The sequence below is a fragment of the Hypanus sabinus genome, chromosome 18, assembly GCF_030144855.1.
Source record: "Hypanus sabinus isolate sHypSab1 chromosome 18, sHypSab1.hap1, whole genome shotgun sequence".
Lineage (NCBI taxonomy): Eukaryota > Metazoa > Chordata > Chondrichthyes > Myliobatiformes > Dasyatidae > Hypanus > Hypanus sabinus.
The window spans coordinates 52,852,215-52,866,846 of record NC_082723.1 but is presented as its reverse complement, the minus strand read 5'-3'; the positions used below and the strand labels follow the sequence as shown (position 1 = coordinate 52,866,846).

General features: G+C 40.3%; 1 protein-coding gene across 2 annotated transcripts in view; it reads left to right on the top strand.

Annotated features, from left to right (window-relative positions):
- The window catches only part of pnpla7b (patatin-like phospholipase domain containing 7b), a 329,041-nt gene that overhangs the window by 138,903 nt on the left and 175,506 nt on the right, over positions 1-14,632 (top strand). For both annotated transcript variants that reach the window (XM_059994311.1, XM_059994312.1), the window contains exon 20: positions 10,372-10,485. In XM_059994311.1, coding sequence (XP_059850294.1) covers positions 10,372-10,485 — 114 coding nt within the window. The remainder of the gene's footprint in view (positions 1-10,371; positions 10,486-14,632) is intronic.

Below are 14,632 nucleotides of genomic sequence, written 5' to 3'. Positions count from 1 at the left end.
ATGGTAGCGTAATGGTTAGTGTGACGCTATGTGGTTTGGGGTGTCAGAGTTTGAAGTTCAATTCCAGCGCTGTCTGTAAGAAGTTTGCACATCTGTCCCATGAGCGCATGGGTTTCCTGAGGGTGCTCTGGTTTCCTCCCACAGTCCAAAGATGAGCTGGTTAGTAGGTTAATTGTCTTATGATTAGGATAGGGTTAAATTGGTGGGTTTCTGGATGGTGTGGCTCTTTGGGCTAGAAGAGTCTGTTCCACGCCGTATCTCTTAGTAATTAAAATAAATTCATCATGGTTCCAGCAGTCAGTTCTCCTTCTTTCCTTGAATCATCTACATCTCCAGGAATCCCCTGGGAACAATACTGAACCCTCCTGTTGTCCCTCCACAGGATTATTTTTTTCATCCACATTGATAATGCCCTGCTTTCCATTTTAACTCTTCTAGATCATGGTTTTGTTTTTATATTTGAGTCCCCGAGGCTTTTGAAAGTTTGATGCAGTATCGGGATGTACATATCATATTACTTTACATGTCATCAAAGATAAACATTTTTTTGGATATTTGTACAAGTAGGTGCTGTATCAAGTCTTGCAGCCACAAGAGGGTGATGTAGATTTGCATATCAAGCGACTGGAAGCTGCGAATCCCTTCAAGTGTTAATGTCTAGAGAGTTGTATTATTTTATTTAAATTCACAGAATAAGCTTGGGCAGAGAAATATTCGGTGCATCATTACTTACATTGATGCGTAGCCCTCTTTCTTGTCTATCCCTTTCCCCTCCCCACTCCATCCTAGATATTTACTGCCAAATATTAACAGCAAGCCTCCTAGAAGTTGTTTCCCCAAACCTTTGGGAACTGGTACAGTCACTTTGTGCGGCCAGATCTAATGTATGACCTGGTTTATTAAAGTAGCTCCTGAATATTTCTTAGGAGTTCTTCAGAGCATTGTCTAAGGCCAACCAGTTTCTGTTTCACTAATTAGTTTAGTTCCATAAATAGGTCAAATATTTGCTGACAGTCTAATGTTGAAATCCATGCAAAAATCCCAGGAAAATGGGGATGGCCTACTTCTTGCGAGATTAATTGAGCAATAAGATTTGCGTCAGGATGCACCCGAGAATGACTTTCTCCAGTGAGACGTATCATATCTCTGACATTCATTGGTGAGACCATTGCTGTGTTCTCCATTTCCAACAATTTAGAGATATACCAGACCCTCAATTGGATCAGTTACATATAAAGTCATGTAGTCCTGGCTATATGTTCTGCAATGAGTAATTCACTCCCTGACACCACAGAGCTTTTCCAGTATCTATAATACCCACCAGGAGTGCTGTGAAATGCTTGTTGCTTGGCTAGATAAGCATAGCTCCTACAACATCCAGAACAAAATTGCCACAGAATTTCAAAATTTCAGAACAAAATTTCTTGGTTCACCAAGAAATCACCCATTCAGTAAGCAAAAAATTCCCTGTCCCCACCATCAAGGCATCATGTGTGAGCTATTTATAAAACTCTTGACAGCATCTACCCAAACTTGCACCATGTTGCATAGGACAGCAGGCTCATGTACATAGCCTGGCTAAGTAATACATAGCCTTTCCTTCATTGTTGAAGTCCTAGGTCCTCCTCCTTATTGGAGCTCTTTCATTGGAAGGATGATAGTGGTTTAAGAATGCAGTCCATCATCTCCTCAAACACAGCGAGGAATGGGCAATTAATGGCCTAGGAGGCTAACATCGCAGAAATGAATCCAATAAAGGAAAAAGTACAATTGTTGGGTGATGCCAGTAAGGTTCTTGTGGTTTGTTTTGTGTTTCAAATGCTCCAAAGAACAAAGCTGAAATTAAATATGCAAGTTGGTCAGGGGAGGAAGTTGATTTGTTTACTCCTGCTTAGCTCTGCCTGTGATGTGAGCTGAGAAGAAAAGTTGGGCAAATGTTAGCAGCAAATGGAGTCAGTCTAGCCTGTTCCAACTGTGGGGAACAAGGACATGGGAGAAAACTGAAGGAAATACTCACAGGAAAAAATACTTGGGAAAGCATTAATTCCTCAGATTCTGATGACTGCATCCCAAAATTTTGAAAGAAATGCTGATGAAAATAGTGGTTGTCTTCCTTCAAACTGCATAGATTTGAGAATTTCCCCTTAGCAGGGAAAATGGTGGAATTTGTTTTTGTGGATGTGGTAACAGGGCACTCAAATGTAGGGATAGAAGGATTAATACGGATTTATGAAAAGAAACTCTTGTTTGTGGAATGTGAACTTTTTTGAGGTTGCATCTAGTAGGATAAGTAAGTTGATGAGGTATTGGATTTCTAGGCAGTTTTACACTAAAGTTAGAGCAAAGTAGAATGGGTGGGTAGTAATATACTGGTAAACAGTGAGGTTTGGTTAACAAACAGAAAACAATAGGGTTAAGTGTGAGTTACTGCAAGGATAGCTACCGGGATCCCGTTTGCTCATATTCTACATCAGCAATTTCAAGTTCAAGTTTAATTTTCATTCAACCATACGTGAATACCCAAGAATACAACCAAATGTAACAGCATTACTCCGGGGCCAAGGTGAAAAGCAGCACAGAGCACATGTAGCACTTAGAAGATATCAGTAAAATCTGGTTACACAAATAAAAACCATAATCCAAGACCCTGAGTCCATGAATGTTGCAGCCGTCTGCAGTTGACCACAATACAGCTTGACTTCTACTGATCGACAACTGGATGGGGGACGGTGGGGAACAGCACCAACTCCAGCTTGGACACGTGCCACACTGGACACAGTGGAGTGCATGGAATGTGGTGCCTCACTCCTGGGTGGGTGGAGGCTGGTGACATCGCAGCTTGAGACCTCGTCCTCACCATGACCGAGACCGTGCATCTCCCTTCCTAACTGCCCCTGCAGTCTGCCAATAACTCAGTGAATTGGACTTGCAGCATTCCACATTAATGTCCAACAGGGTCCTGAGATCACAAGAGAAGTAATTGAGCTGATCATTCGCTGCACACCAACTCCTCCGCCGCCATTTTGATGCAAGCAGCAGTACGATCTGCACCAAGTACATCTCCTTCAGTTTCTCCGCCAACAAGCAACTTGCTGATGGGGCTTTAAGTTCTTATTGTGCAGCAGGTCTTGAGATTGTAGAAGATACTTTTAAAAAGAATGAAGAAACCAAGTTAGATAGTGATACAAAGCTGAGAGGTACTATGCGTTGTAAGCAGGATGTACAGGGGCTTCAAAGCAATGTGGATTTGATAACAATATGACGTATGATATATAGTGGAAAAATGAGGCTATAAAAGAAACGGGAAGGGATGTGGATGAGTGCTGGGGTGGTGGGGGGAAGGTGATGCTGAAGTACAAAAATGTTATTCAGTGGCAAAGCAGGTTCAAGTCTCTGGTCTACTGTGTCTTATGGTGTGGTTGAGATGCTGGAGGTTATCAGGTCTGACACTAAAAGAATCCCATCATCAAGAAATAGAAAATACAAAGATGCAGTTGGTTTTACACCATCATTACCTTCCAGCTGTTTGTTGTCTTATACTGAAGTGCTCCAGCTCCCCCTCAGTGTTGGTTTTGGTAATTGTTCCCATCAGCACTCAGCTATTGGTACATGATGAGCTCAACTCTTGCTGCTTGGGCTCCTGTCTCACCACTCCCCTTCCGCCTTAATACTGTCTCCCATCCACTGCACCTAGTGCTGGTGTTTGGCAAAATGTCAACATTCCTTTCCTTCCCACAGAAGCTGCTTGATCCACTGAGTTCCGTCTACAGCTTGTACATTGCTTCAAATACCAGCATCTGCAATCTTTATAATTCCGTCCTGCCAGCTTCCCACTTTATCACTCAGTGTCTTAAATCAAGAGAATCGTTCACTTATAATGTGATTAACATAAGAATAATTCGCAATTATATGTGTCAGTGAGTATATTTCCAGAAGTGACTGATGCTTTTTGCTTTTTTAAATATCTCCGTTATCACTTTTGCTGGCAGATTGCAGTCCGTTACTCACTATCTGTCACAAGGATGATCATTTCTACAGTTTCTTGAGATTTATCACTTGCATTTTGTTAATTGGGAACTGGTGCTGATAAAGTCACCTTGTGTTCAAGAACGAATTGTCAAATTGAAACACCGAAGATTAATAGGTTGTCACTTGCCAAGAGCTCTGAGCTGATTTTTTTCCTTTCTAAAGGTGATTCACTGCAAAACTGAGTCCTCAAAGAAAGTATTGGATTGTTTTCTCCATCCTACTCTGCTATGTATATCAGATGGTCACAGATATGCAGCTTTTAGCTAGTGAACATAGCAGATTTATCCTGCCCCAGCAGCCTGTCCTGGGTCAAAACAATACTGCTCTGATAAATGAAGCAAAGATAAATCTCAGAAAATAATTTCCATTGTTTAATGTTATCTCTTCATTTCTTACACCAACTGAGCAGGACTCACATTTTAGGTTTAATTACGTTTTACTGAATGAAGCTCATTTAGACATTTGCAACTAAATAAATAACTTCCAAGGGTTAGGAGCTTTCCTCGACCCCAGGTTCCAAAGATGAAGGGGCATTATACTAAATTGCATATTAATGGGTTTTACTTTCTTCCAATGATTTTCAACCCAAAATGGTGTATAGCAATCACAGTTAAAACAGTTTGCAAAAAAAAAACATAAAATGCCCGAAATCAGCTTCCAGTGTTAACTTGTGTTTCAAAAATGATGCTTGACCTACAGAATATTTCCAGTCTATTTTTTTCTTACTTTGGATTCCCAGAATCCTGCACTTTTCCTTTTGGTTTTTGTAACTGATGTATACATGGATAGATGGGGTCCATTATTATTTTGAGGGAAGGAAAGGTCACCCAATCTTGGTGTCCTAATGTAGGCACAGCTATGCAAGTTTTAATTAATATCAATCCTAGCCATAAATGGAGAGACTGCAGAAAAGCACTTATCGTGTCATTTGTAGAATGAGAAGCTGAGTTAATGGCTCACGCCCATGCCCTTTCCTCGGAACTCTGGAAAAAATGGATAATTGTGATTTAAAATTTAGAGAGATGACATACAGAGGGGGCAGGTTTACTTGCTGTCTTTTGTACAGCGCTTTGTTGCTGTAAGCCAAAATGATGTACGAATTTGTACAACACAACTCAACTTGAGGGTTTTGGGGAAATGGTATAGATTAATTCAGCTCATGTTCCACAAAAACCTGTGACATTTAGCCACTGAACAAGAAGCTGTTTGCTCCCCTGGGCTTGGCTGTGGGTTAGTTGGTATTTTTAGACAGAGTCCTCGTCAGCAGTCAATGGAGTAACTACTGAGTGATCATTGATGCTCTCATCACCTAGCAACCACCTGTAAGGACGTTTACAGCCCTCATCGTTTTCAAACTTCTTCACCTGTTAACTGCGCGTTTAATTTTTACTAATAGAAATGTGACTCATTTTAAAACATAGCTTTAAATATAGCTTGTGCATTAGTGGTCTGGTTCGATCTAACTGTAACTGAAGAGTTTTACTTTCTCCTCATTGGAGATGAGATGGGGCTACCTACTGATCATGTGATACGCTTTGAAGCACATTCCTTTCTGGCCTGTTTGAGTTGGCTGTTCCAATCTTCATTAAGAAATGTGAAGCCTTGTATCTTCCATACTTCCATGATAGAAAAGACCATAGAGTCTGGACTTGGTCACAGAACAGTCCGCTTTTCTCACTACTTTTGTCCTGTAACTTGTTCTTGTAATCCCCTCAACTCCAACATGGTTTTACCACACACTTAAACAATCCAAGCGATTTATAGTGACCGTTGCACCTACCAATCTGCAGGAGGAGACTGGAGCATTTGGATGTCGTAACAGAGCGCAGAGGCTCCCTGATAAGACAGGTGTTTGGGAATGGATCCAAGCTGATTGAGGTCGGGCAACAGCTCTAACACGTGTGTCACTATAACATTTTGGTAGGCGGAATGAGAAGTGACAAGATAGTCTAGAAAGCATCATTGCGAAAAGAGGTATAAGAACCAAGAGATCTGAAGGTATGAGTGTATAATTTGTTGAAAGTGGCGTTTGATTGATGAAGGGTTTCAGCCCGAAACGTCGTCACTACCTCCTCCCATAGATGCTGTCTGGCCTGCTGAGTTCTGCCAGCATTTTGTGTTTTTATTTATTTCCAGCACCTGCAGATTCAGTTGTGAAGGTTGATTGAGAAATGGGTTTTAGAAGAAGCATGGGGGATATTGTGCTTGATACATAAAGGCACAGAACCAAGGAAGTCATCTTGAGTCATTTTTCCTGTAGGCGGCACGGCACATGGCAGCAGTGGCCTTTCGGATCTGGTGCTACTTAAATTTAGTTTTTTATTTTAATTTTAAGGCACAATTAGGGTTTTGGGCAATGGATAACAGAGCGACTATCTACCATCGCCAGTTACTGCTACAATACAGAGATCACCCAAAAACAAACCTTCATGAAAATCTGCTGGTTAGATTGTGCGACCTCGGCTTGCTGAGGGAATCGGGCCTGCAGTCCTCGGAGTCGCCTGATGCCGGTGGCCAGAGATGGGGACGGTGTAAGCAGTGTGTGAGGAAACGGAAACGAGGCGAGCGGGCAGGAATCCATGCCAGGAAAAAAGCAAGCCTTAGCCAGCCGACTCTCCCGTCCATTCTGCTCTCCAATGGACATTAAAGTGGACTACATCTGTGGCAACAAAATACTCGGTGAGAGTACAGAAACGGATGGAATCCTGGATGCCGACATTCAGCTGATTATTTATGTAACAGATTTTTCCCCAAGCCATCGGACTACCAACTTTCTGCCTTCTGCTGTGCCCATTGTCTTGTTTATTATTTATCGTAATGCTTGCACTGTTCTGTGTACTTTATGCAGTCCTGGGTAGGTTTGTAGTCTAGTGTAGTTTTTGTGTTGGTTTACATAGTTCAGTGTAGTTTTTGTATTGTTCATTGTTCATGGTCCTGAAAAACATTGTCTCATTTTTACTGTGTATTGTACCAGCAGTTATGGTCGAAATGACAATAAAAAGCGACTTGACTTGAGTCTTAATTAAAATATTGATTTAGCTGATTGTGGAGTATTGGACCATACTTTTGGAAGGTTGTAAAGGCTTTGTAGAGGATGCTGAAGGGCTTTACTAAATAGTTCCAGAGATGGAGAAAAACAAGCTGCTGGAGGAGCTCAACAGAGCAGGCAACATCTGCGAAGGCACGATTGATATTTCAGTCAAGACTTTGCATCAGGACCGAGTTTGCAGAGGGGAGATGGTCAGTAATAAAGCAGTGAGAGGAGAGGTGAAGAGGGCTGGCAGAACTTCAGTTGGAATGGAGAAGCTGATGTTCCTGCACTTGGAACAGAGGGCATTGTGGGGAGTTCTGCCAGAGTGATTGTGAATGGTATAGACTGAGCAAATAGCACTGCTTCCGGTGGCCAAAAACCAGGGATGAAGACAAAAGAATCAGAAGTAGCATAAGAAAAGATCAGTTTTAATGCAACCAGTGGTTAGTATTTAGAATGTACTACCAGGAGTCATAGTGATAGCGGATTGAATTGTGGCAACCAAAAGGAATCTAGAGAAGTATCTGAAAATGAAAGAATCATAGGGCCCCAGGGAAAGGATGAGGCAGTGAGACTAACTGTATTGTATTGTTCTTGCAATGAACCTTTGCCGACTTGATGGGCCAAAGAGGTTCCTTACATGCTATTATATTCTGTGGGAAGAATCTACCACAAACTTGCTAGATAACTTTCATTTTTGAAATTGTTCTACGTCTGTAACAAATGCCATGTAGCAGATGCCCAAGAAGTATGTGTAACAGTTGGATAGTTTAGGTATATGCACTGCCTTTTCAGTCTGTTATTGAACTGGAGAGTGATTTGGATGGAATTAGCCAGAGTGGGAACATTGTTCCCTGACTGGTTTCATTATTTATTGTTGAGCTACAGTTCAGAATTGGCCCTTCCAACCCTTCGAGCCACCCTGCCCAGCAACCCCTGATTTACTCCCAGCCTAATCATGGACAATTTACAATGAACAATTAATCCTACCAACGGGTACATCGTTGGACTATGGAAGGAAACCGGAGTATGTGGAGTAAAACCATGCAGTCTTCACATGAGAGCATCATGATTACAATGTATGTGCTGACCAGGCGAATATTTGATTTCCTTTTTCTAGTGTTTCTGCATGCTTTCTTTGGGGATGCCGGATGATAAACAGATGCTAAGAAAGATGGTTAACTAATATAAGTAAGAGGAGTGTTGTGTGAGGAACTCTTAGGAATTGAGGTAAACATGAAAATCTAGCAATTTTGTGAGCTAAGAAAACAAAATGGGAAAAGTAGGAATTTTTGGAGGGGATGAATGACATGATACTGCTGGTACGAGGGGAAACTGTAAAAGGCAAAGTAAGAGGAAAAGAGGGAATACAAGATGTTAATGAGACATAGTGAAATGTTGCCATTTATGGGCCCTTTGTATAAGATGGCCTGTTTATGTTGTTAAACGATTCAAAGTACATCTATTATCAAAGTATGGATGCAGTATACAACCCCGAGGTTCATCTTGGAACCTGTTCAAAGAGAAACATCAACCCCCATGCGCAAAAAAAACAACAGATTGTGCAAACAGCAATAAGAAGGGATGAGCAAAAACTCAGAATATAAAATACCAAATTGAAGGAGTCCATATTCAGGTCAGAGTGTTCATTATTAACGACTTGGAGTGGAAAGTCTCTCTTTAAAGTAGAGTATTAAGTAGCAGCACAAGCAGAGAACATCCCAAATAAGTTGACAATTCATACTGAAAGCTCCTAGGACTATATTGAGGAATGGGAAATTCTTCCCTATACCCTGGTGAAAATTCATTCCTCAGCTAAAATTATTAAAACAAGGTCATTTTCCACATCTAGAATCAAGATGGCAAATCAGAATAAAAGCCTCCAGGATGTAGGTTACCAGCAATCAAAGTCAAGATGTGGGTTACCAGTAGTCATTCATTGATGAATACATGACCCAGAAATGTCATTGGCTTTTATCTACAGTTTTCCCAGAGAAAAGGCTCTGAGACAAAGTGTATTTGAAGTTGTGTATCCTAAGAACAAGTAAATTATCTCTCTATTCCCATTCTTGTCGGTGTTGCAGTATAATAGGTATAGTCAATTGTAGAAAGAACAAGAAATGGCAGATTAAGTGTCGTCGATTTGCCCACTTGTTTAAAGTTTAAGGAAGCAAAGAGTGAAAAGGAAAACAGCACATGGGAATAATGTCCAGGTACTCGTTGCTGCAACCGTGGAAATGCCACAACAAAGTTTTGCTCATCACAGCTCTACCATAGCAATGTGATAATTATTGTAGATGATCTTAGGGCTTTAGAAACTAATAAAAAGCTAGCATGCTTGTGAGATGTGCTTGTATCCCATTATTATAATGAGAGCTTAAATATGAAATGACAGATATGTCATCGGAGTTGCAAAAGATGAATGCAAAGAACTTTCATTGATGTAATTAATGAAGATGTAAAACTAATTTTTGGAAGAAGTGCAAAGTTATTGTACCTGGGAAAAAGAAGCTGCCATATTGTGAACAAATAAACATGCTTTGGGTTTCACTTGTTAGAGAAATACAGGATATAAACAGCTGTGTAGAAGATTCACAATATATAATGAATCCAGGCAAGAAATTTACAGAGGAGGAAAGATGGAATCTTTCTTTTAATGGGGCATCAGAAGATAAATTCAAGGCCAAAGGTGAAGGGAGTCTGGTTCAGATTTGTAACTTCATTGTTAGAGGAGAATAAAATTTTTGATAAAATGACGAAGTTTGTAACAGGCATCAAAGAGAGCTGTAGTTTACACACATCAAGCCGGAAGGCGTACTGCTTGTTAGTAATCAGCTTCTCTCAGGAAACTGGTGATTATGTAAATAATGAAAGATTTGGTTTATTACAGCTGAAGTAAAATGTTTCACATAAGTGGTCCTTAAGTGGTTTGGATTGTCAATCTGGTTTTCCCAACAAAATGTTCTGCATCAATGCACTATCAACTAGCTTGAAACTGCAGAGGACTTGTGTCCCTTTGGGACTCAGAAAACCAGAAGATCGAAGAAATGTTTATTCCATTAATTTGAGCTGGACCCAAACCAGTCCATAGTCACTATAAGTTTATAATTACGCCTTACGTTGTCCACAGTGGGAAACCTCTGGTAATTGTTGCAGAGCTACATATTCAAAACCACGTGGAAATTAGGTCTCAGCAAAATGCCCAATAATGTTCACTTTTCCTTGATGTTGCCATTACATATGAATGTTAAAATTTAAGACTGATTAATTTTATTTCTAATAGTTCCTGTTTTCTATCCCCAACCCCACAGGTAGAAGCACTTACTCGACAGCCCTGTGCCACCACTGTACATGCAGTTAGAGACTCAGAACTAGCCAAACTTCCCAAGGGAGCTTTGAACTCCATCAAACGTAGATACCCGCAGGTAAGGAAATCACACTCATAGGGTAAACAAAATTGTTGTTTATTGGTTATATCATCACCAAGAGCCCGAAATTCTACCTGAAACACCACACACGTCATTGAGGAAAAGTTGAGATGCTTGTTTGAAGCCCACAAGAATAGGTGTATGAAAATCAAAAAGCTAAATATGCTAGAAATCTGGAACAAGTGTGGAACATGCTGGAAAGTACTGAACATATCCATCAGTGTCTGTGGAAAAAGAAACAGAGTTAATGTTTCAGGTTGATGACTGCTCAGCAGTGTTGAAGTTCTAATGAAGGGTTGTCAACCTGAAATGTTACTCCAGTTTCTCTTTCTGTAGAAGTGGCCTGACCAGCTCTGTGTATCCAATGGTTTAAGAAAGGATGCGGTTTTCATCTCCTTTTCCTAATCCTTCACTCTCACACATTCCAAATCAGATCTGCTTTTTAGTAGTGCATCTACTCACAGCTGATGCTTTGGAATTTATTTTTATGTGGGGAGAAAACAAGAGCAGATGACACTCTGTGCTGTTTGCTGCACATCATCTGTGTTGCTTTGTGTGGTACTCACTGTCGTGCTGACAGGATCTTTGAGAGAAAGAGTCAGGGCAAAACTCAACACAACAGTACTCGAACATCTGTGCAGATTGTTGATGGTCAGAACACGACATTAAGGTTGCAGCCATAGTAAGTGTCTGGTCACGTGATGGCATTTATTGCACACCCTCCAGCTCCACACCCTTACCCACATCAATGCAAAGTTTACTACAAAATAGATAGCATTACACTGCATGACTGGTAGAGTATAAAGCGATATAGTATGAGCACCGAGTCTGACAGAGCTGACTTCTTGGAAAGATCTGCTTAAGAAGCCAAATCTGATTTGTTGTAAATGTGTACTGAATTTGAGGACAGGTCCAAGTACAGGTAGTCCCCGAGTTACGAACGTCCGACTTACGGACAACTCGTACTTATGAACCGAGGAAGGAGAACACCGACCGCTTTTGGTCGGCTGGTGACACAGTGAGATCAGTACCGGGCTCGAGAACGGAGATTCCCGAGTTTGATCCAGTGACAGACTGCGCTGAGCGCGCTGGGTTGATGCCGAGCTCGCAACTTGACCTCGTAAAAAAAAAAACGCTGCCACCGCCAGTTTAAATTCCCACGCGGAATATTGTGGAGGATCAAATACCCAAACCCAGCATAGCCCCCACTTGTCCCAATTTAGCCTGTCTCAGTGCAGTGGTCCTTAGGACCCAGTGGACCTTGGGAGCCGGCACAGCTTGGGACCCGCCGCCTGCAGTGTTTCTGTTCCATTGACGGGAAGCGATCACGATTGAAAATAAAGTGGAAATAATAAAGCGTTTGGAAAGAGAATGAAAGGCCATCAGTTATTGGAAAAGCGTTAGGCTACAGTCGGTCAGCGATTGGAACAATTTTAGATGATAATGGATAAAGTGAGCATAATGGAGCACGTGAAAGGCCCTGCCCCGATTAAAGCTACAATTATTACTAAACAATGCAGTGGTTTAATTAATGAAATACATGCGTTTCTTAAGTGTTTTATATGCATAGAAAGGTAAAATATATACTATACACTAAGACAAACATTTGATTAACTGACGCTAAATAACACCGGATGTACTTGTTCCAACTTGCGTACAAATCCGACTTAAAGATGGACTCAGGAACAGAAATCGTACGTAACCCGGAGACTGCCTGTAGAGAGCAGTATCGTACATAAAGGAGGGCTTCTTGGGCATCAATTTTTGGCATTTGCTTTGTCTTTGGTGTTTATAATGGATGGTAAGGTGAAATTGCAATAATTGTGCAAAGTATCGGAGAAAATTTAGAGCAAAAGCGAAGGTATTTGGCTCATCGTGACCATGCCTGACAAGAGTATTGCATAGCTCAGTCCCACCTTTTAGCAGTTGATCTATAGCTCTGCAGATTGTGTCTCTTTGAGGCGGGTTATGAATGTACTGAATGTACTAAATGTCCCTTTCTAGACAGCATTTTGCACATCTCTACTTTGAATGGGATTGAAGAAAAAAGCATTTACTTCAATAAATGTCACCAATTGAGGATATTAAGACAAAGACTTGCAAATGCTGGAATTTCGAAACTAAAATTCAAAAATGTTATTATTCTTCATCAGGCAGTGGCTAGAATGTTTGAGTAGCTGAGGGCAAGTTGTATGGATATGTTTAAGGCAAGTAAAGGCACAACAGGAAATTAATAGAAGGCAGGGAGCAAGAGGAGATCTCTGGAGTGTAAGGATCAGAATGGATCTGTGTAACTTTAGAAAGCCTGTTAACCACAAATCATTTTTTCCTGGTTCAGATATCTTCTTTTCAAACAGGAGTATACTTACTTGCCTATGTTGTAGGTCCAGTGATGATCTGGTTAATATTTTGTGTGTATATCCTGGTCTGATTGTCATTCCTTGAGCTTGAGTATCAATTAAAGTTCACTTAGTTCACCGGTGAAGTAATTCTTCATTTTAATTATCACTTTTAATTGGGCTTTAAATACCTTTGATAGGTGCTTCTTTACATAACTTAAGCATGGTTGGCTGCTCAGTTATTATCATAATTATAAGAGTTCTGTATGCAGATACTGGTTGAAAGGTGAAAAGTTTTATTTGAATGATGCATGTGACATTTCTGGAAGCATTTTATTCAATGTGCTCAGCAAGGGGCTCTGTTTCCATAGTAATCGTGGCCTGAGTCATTTCATTTTACAGCAAAAGCACACCTCTTTAGTTGTTTTGCTAAATAGTGTTCAGAAATTGATAGACTCATGCTTTCCACAGCTTTACATCTGTGAAGCTGAGATTGCTATCATTTTTAAAGAAGTGAATGTGATTAGGTGAAACTTCCAGGAATGAAGTGGTGTCTTGTAGATTACCAGAAATGAACAAATCTGAAGATTATTTGAAACCTGAGAGGGTGTGTTGCGCACTTGCAAGTACTTGAAAATGGACCTGGGGATAAAGAATCTGATAGCTTATTGTGAAAATGAGTGGAGGAAAGGCTCTGTGAAGTCAGTACTCTTTGGTCCTTGGATACATAACCTTGACAACTGTCTGATGAACAAACTTGAAACAAGTTACAGTTTACTAAATTTGTTCTTAATTTAGAGGGCTTGTTAATGATAGTAGATGTTGGTTTCAGTGAATTGAAACATTGTGTAGGATACAGGCAAAGAGCAACAAGTCCTATAAACTTGCCTTGCATCAATACTTACTGGAAAAATATCAATCTTTATATTCAATGGTATAGTTTTAAAAATGTCTTTAACATAAATAATCATGATTACATGTAACAACTCCTTCAAGTTGTCAGGGATGCAACTCTAAACATAACTTGGGGATGACCAATAATGTGGAAAGTGGACATATAGGAAAGGGTATGGGAATCAGTTTGACTGGCTACCTCTTTCACAAGCACAATAAGCTGAACATCAACCTTCTGTCTCTATGACTGTATCACATATAATTGGACGATCTGATCGGGGCAACGGATCAGTTCATCTGGACATTTAATTAAATCATATGAAAAGAGTCTCTAATCAATTGCTATTAAGTTATATCACTCAGGCAGGTTTTGGGGTGGTTGGTGTGAAAAGGGAAAGAATTGGGGTACTGCATAGTAGTCGTATTAGAATTTGGGAGTTGGGCTTTATAGAGTTATAGAAATTTAAGACCTTTGTTCAGGTTAACTAAAAATGTACTTAGGATTAATCAGTCTTTCCATATCTTGGCCCATAGATTATCGGTTAAGGCTCTTCAAATGCTCATTAAAGTACTTTATATTGTTGTAAAGGTTTATGCTTCCATCAGCCTTTCAGTCAGTCAGTGAATGAAAATGGCTTTGTCAGATTCTTTCTATTTCTTCTCCCAATTAACCAAAGTCAGTATTATTCTCACCAATCGAGCCTCTCACAGAGTCAGACTGATACAGCACAGAAATAGGCCCTTAATCAAACCATAGTGCCCACCAAACAATTCCATTTTTCCTGCACTCGGCCCATGTCCCGCTAAACCTCTCCTATCTCATGCACTGATCAAAATACCTTTTAAAGTTGTCATAATTTTAAATTTGTTTTTATCTTGCCTCAGCCTCCTGTGTTTCAAATAAAATAACA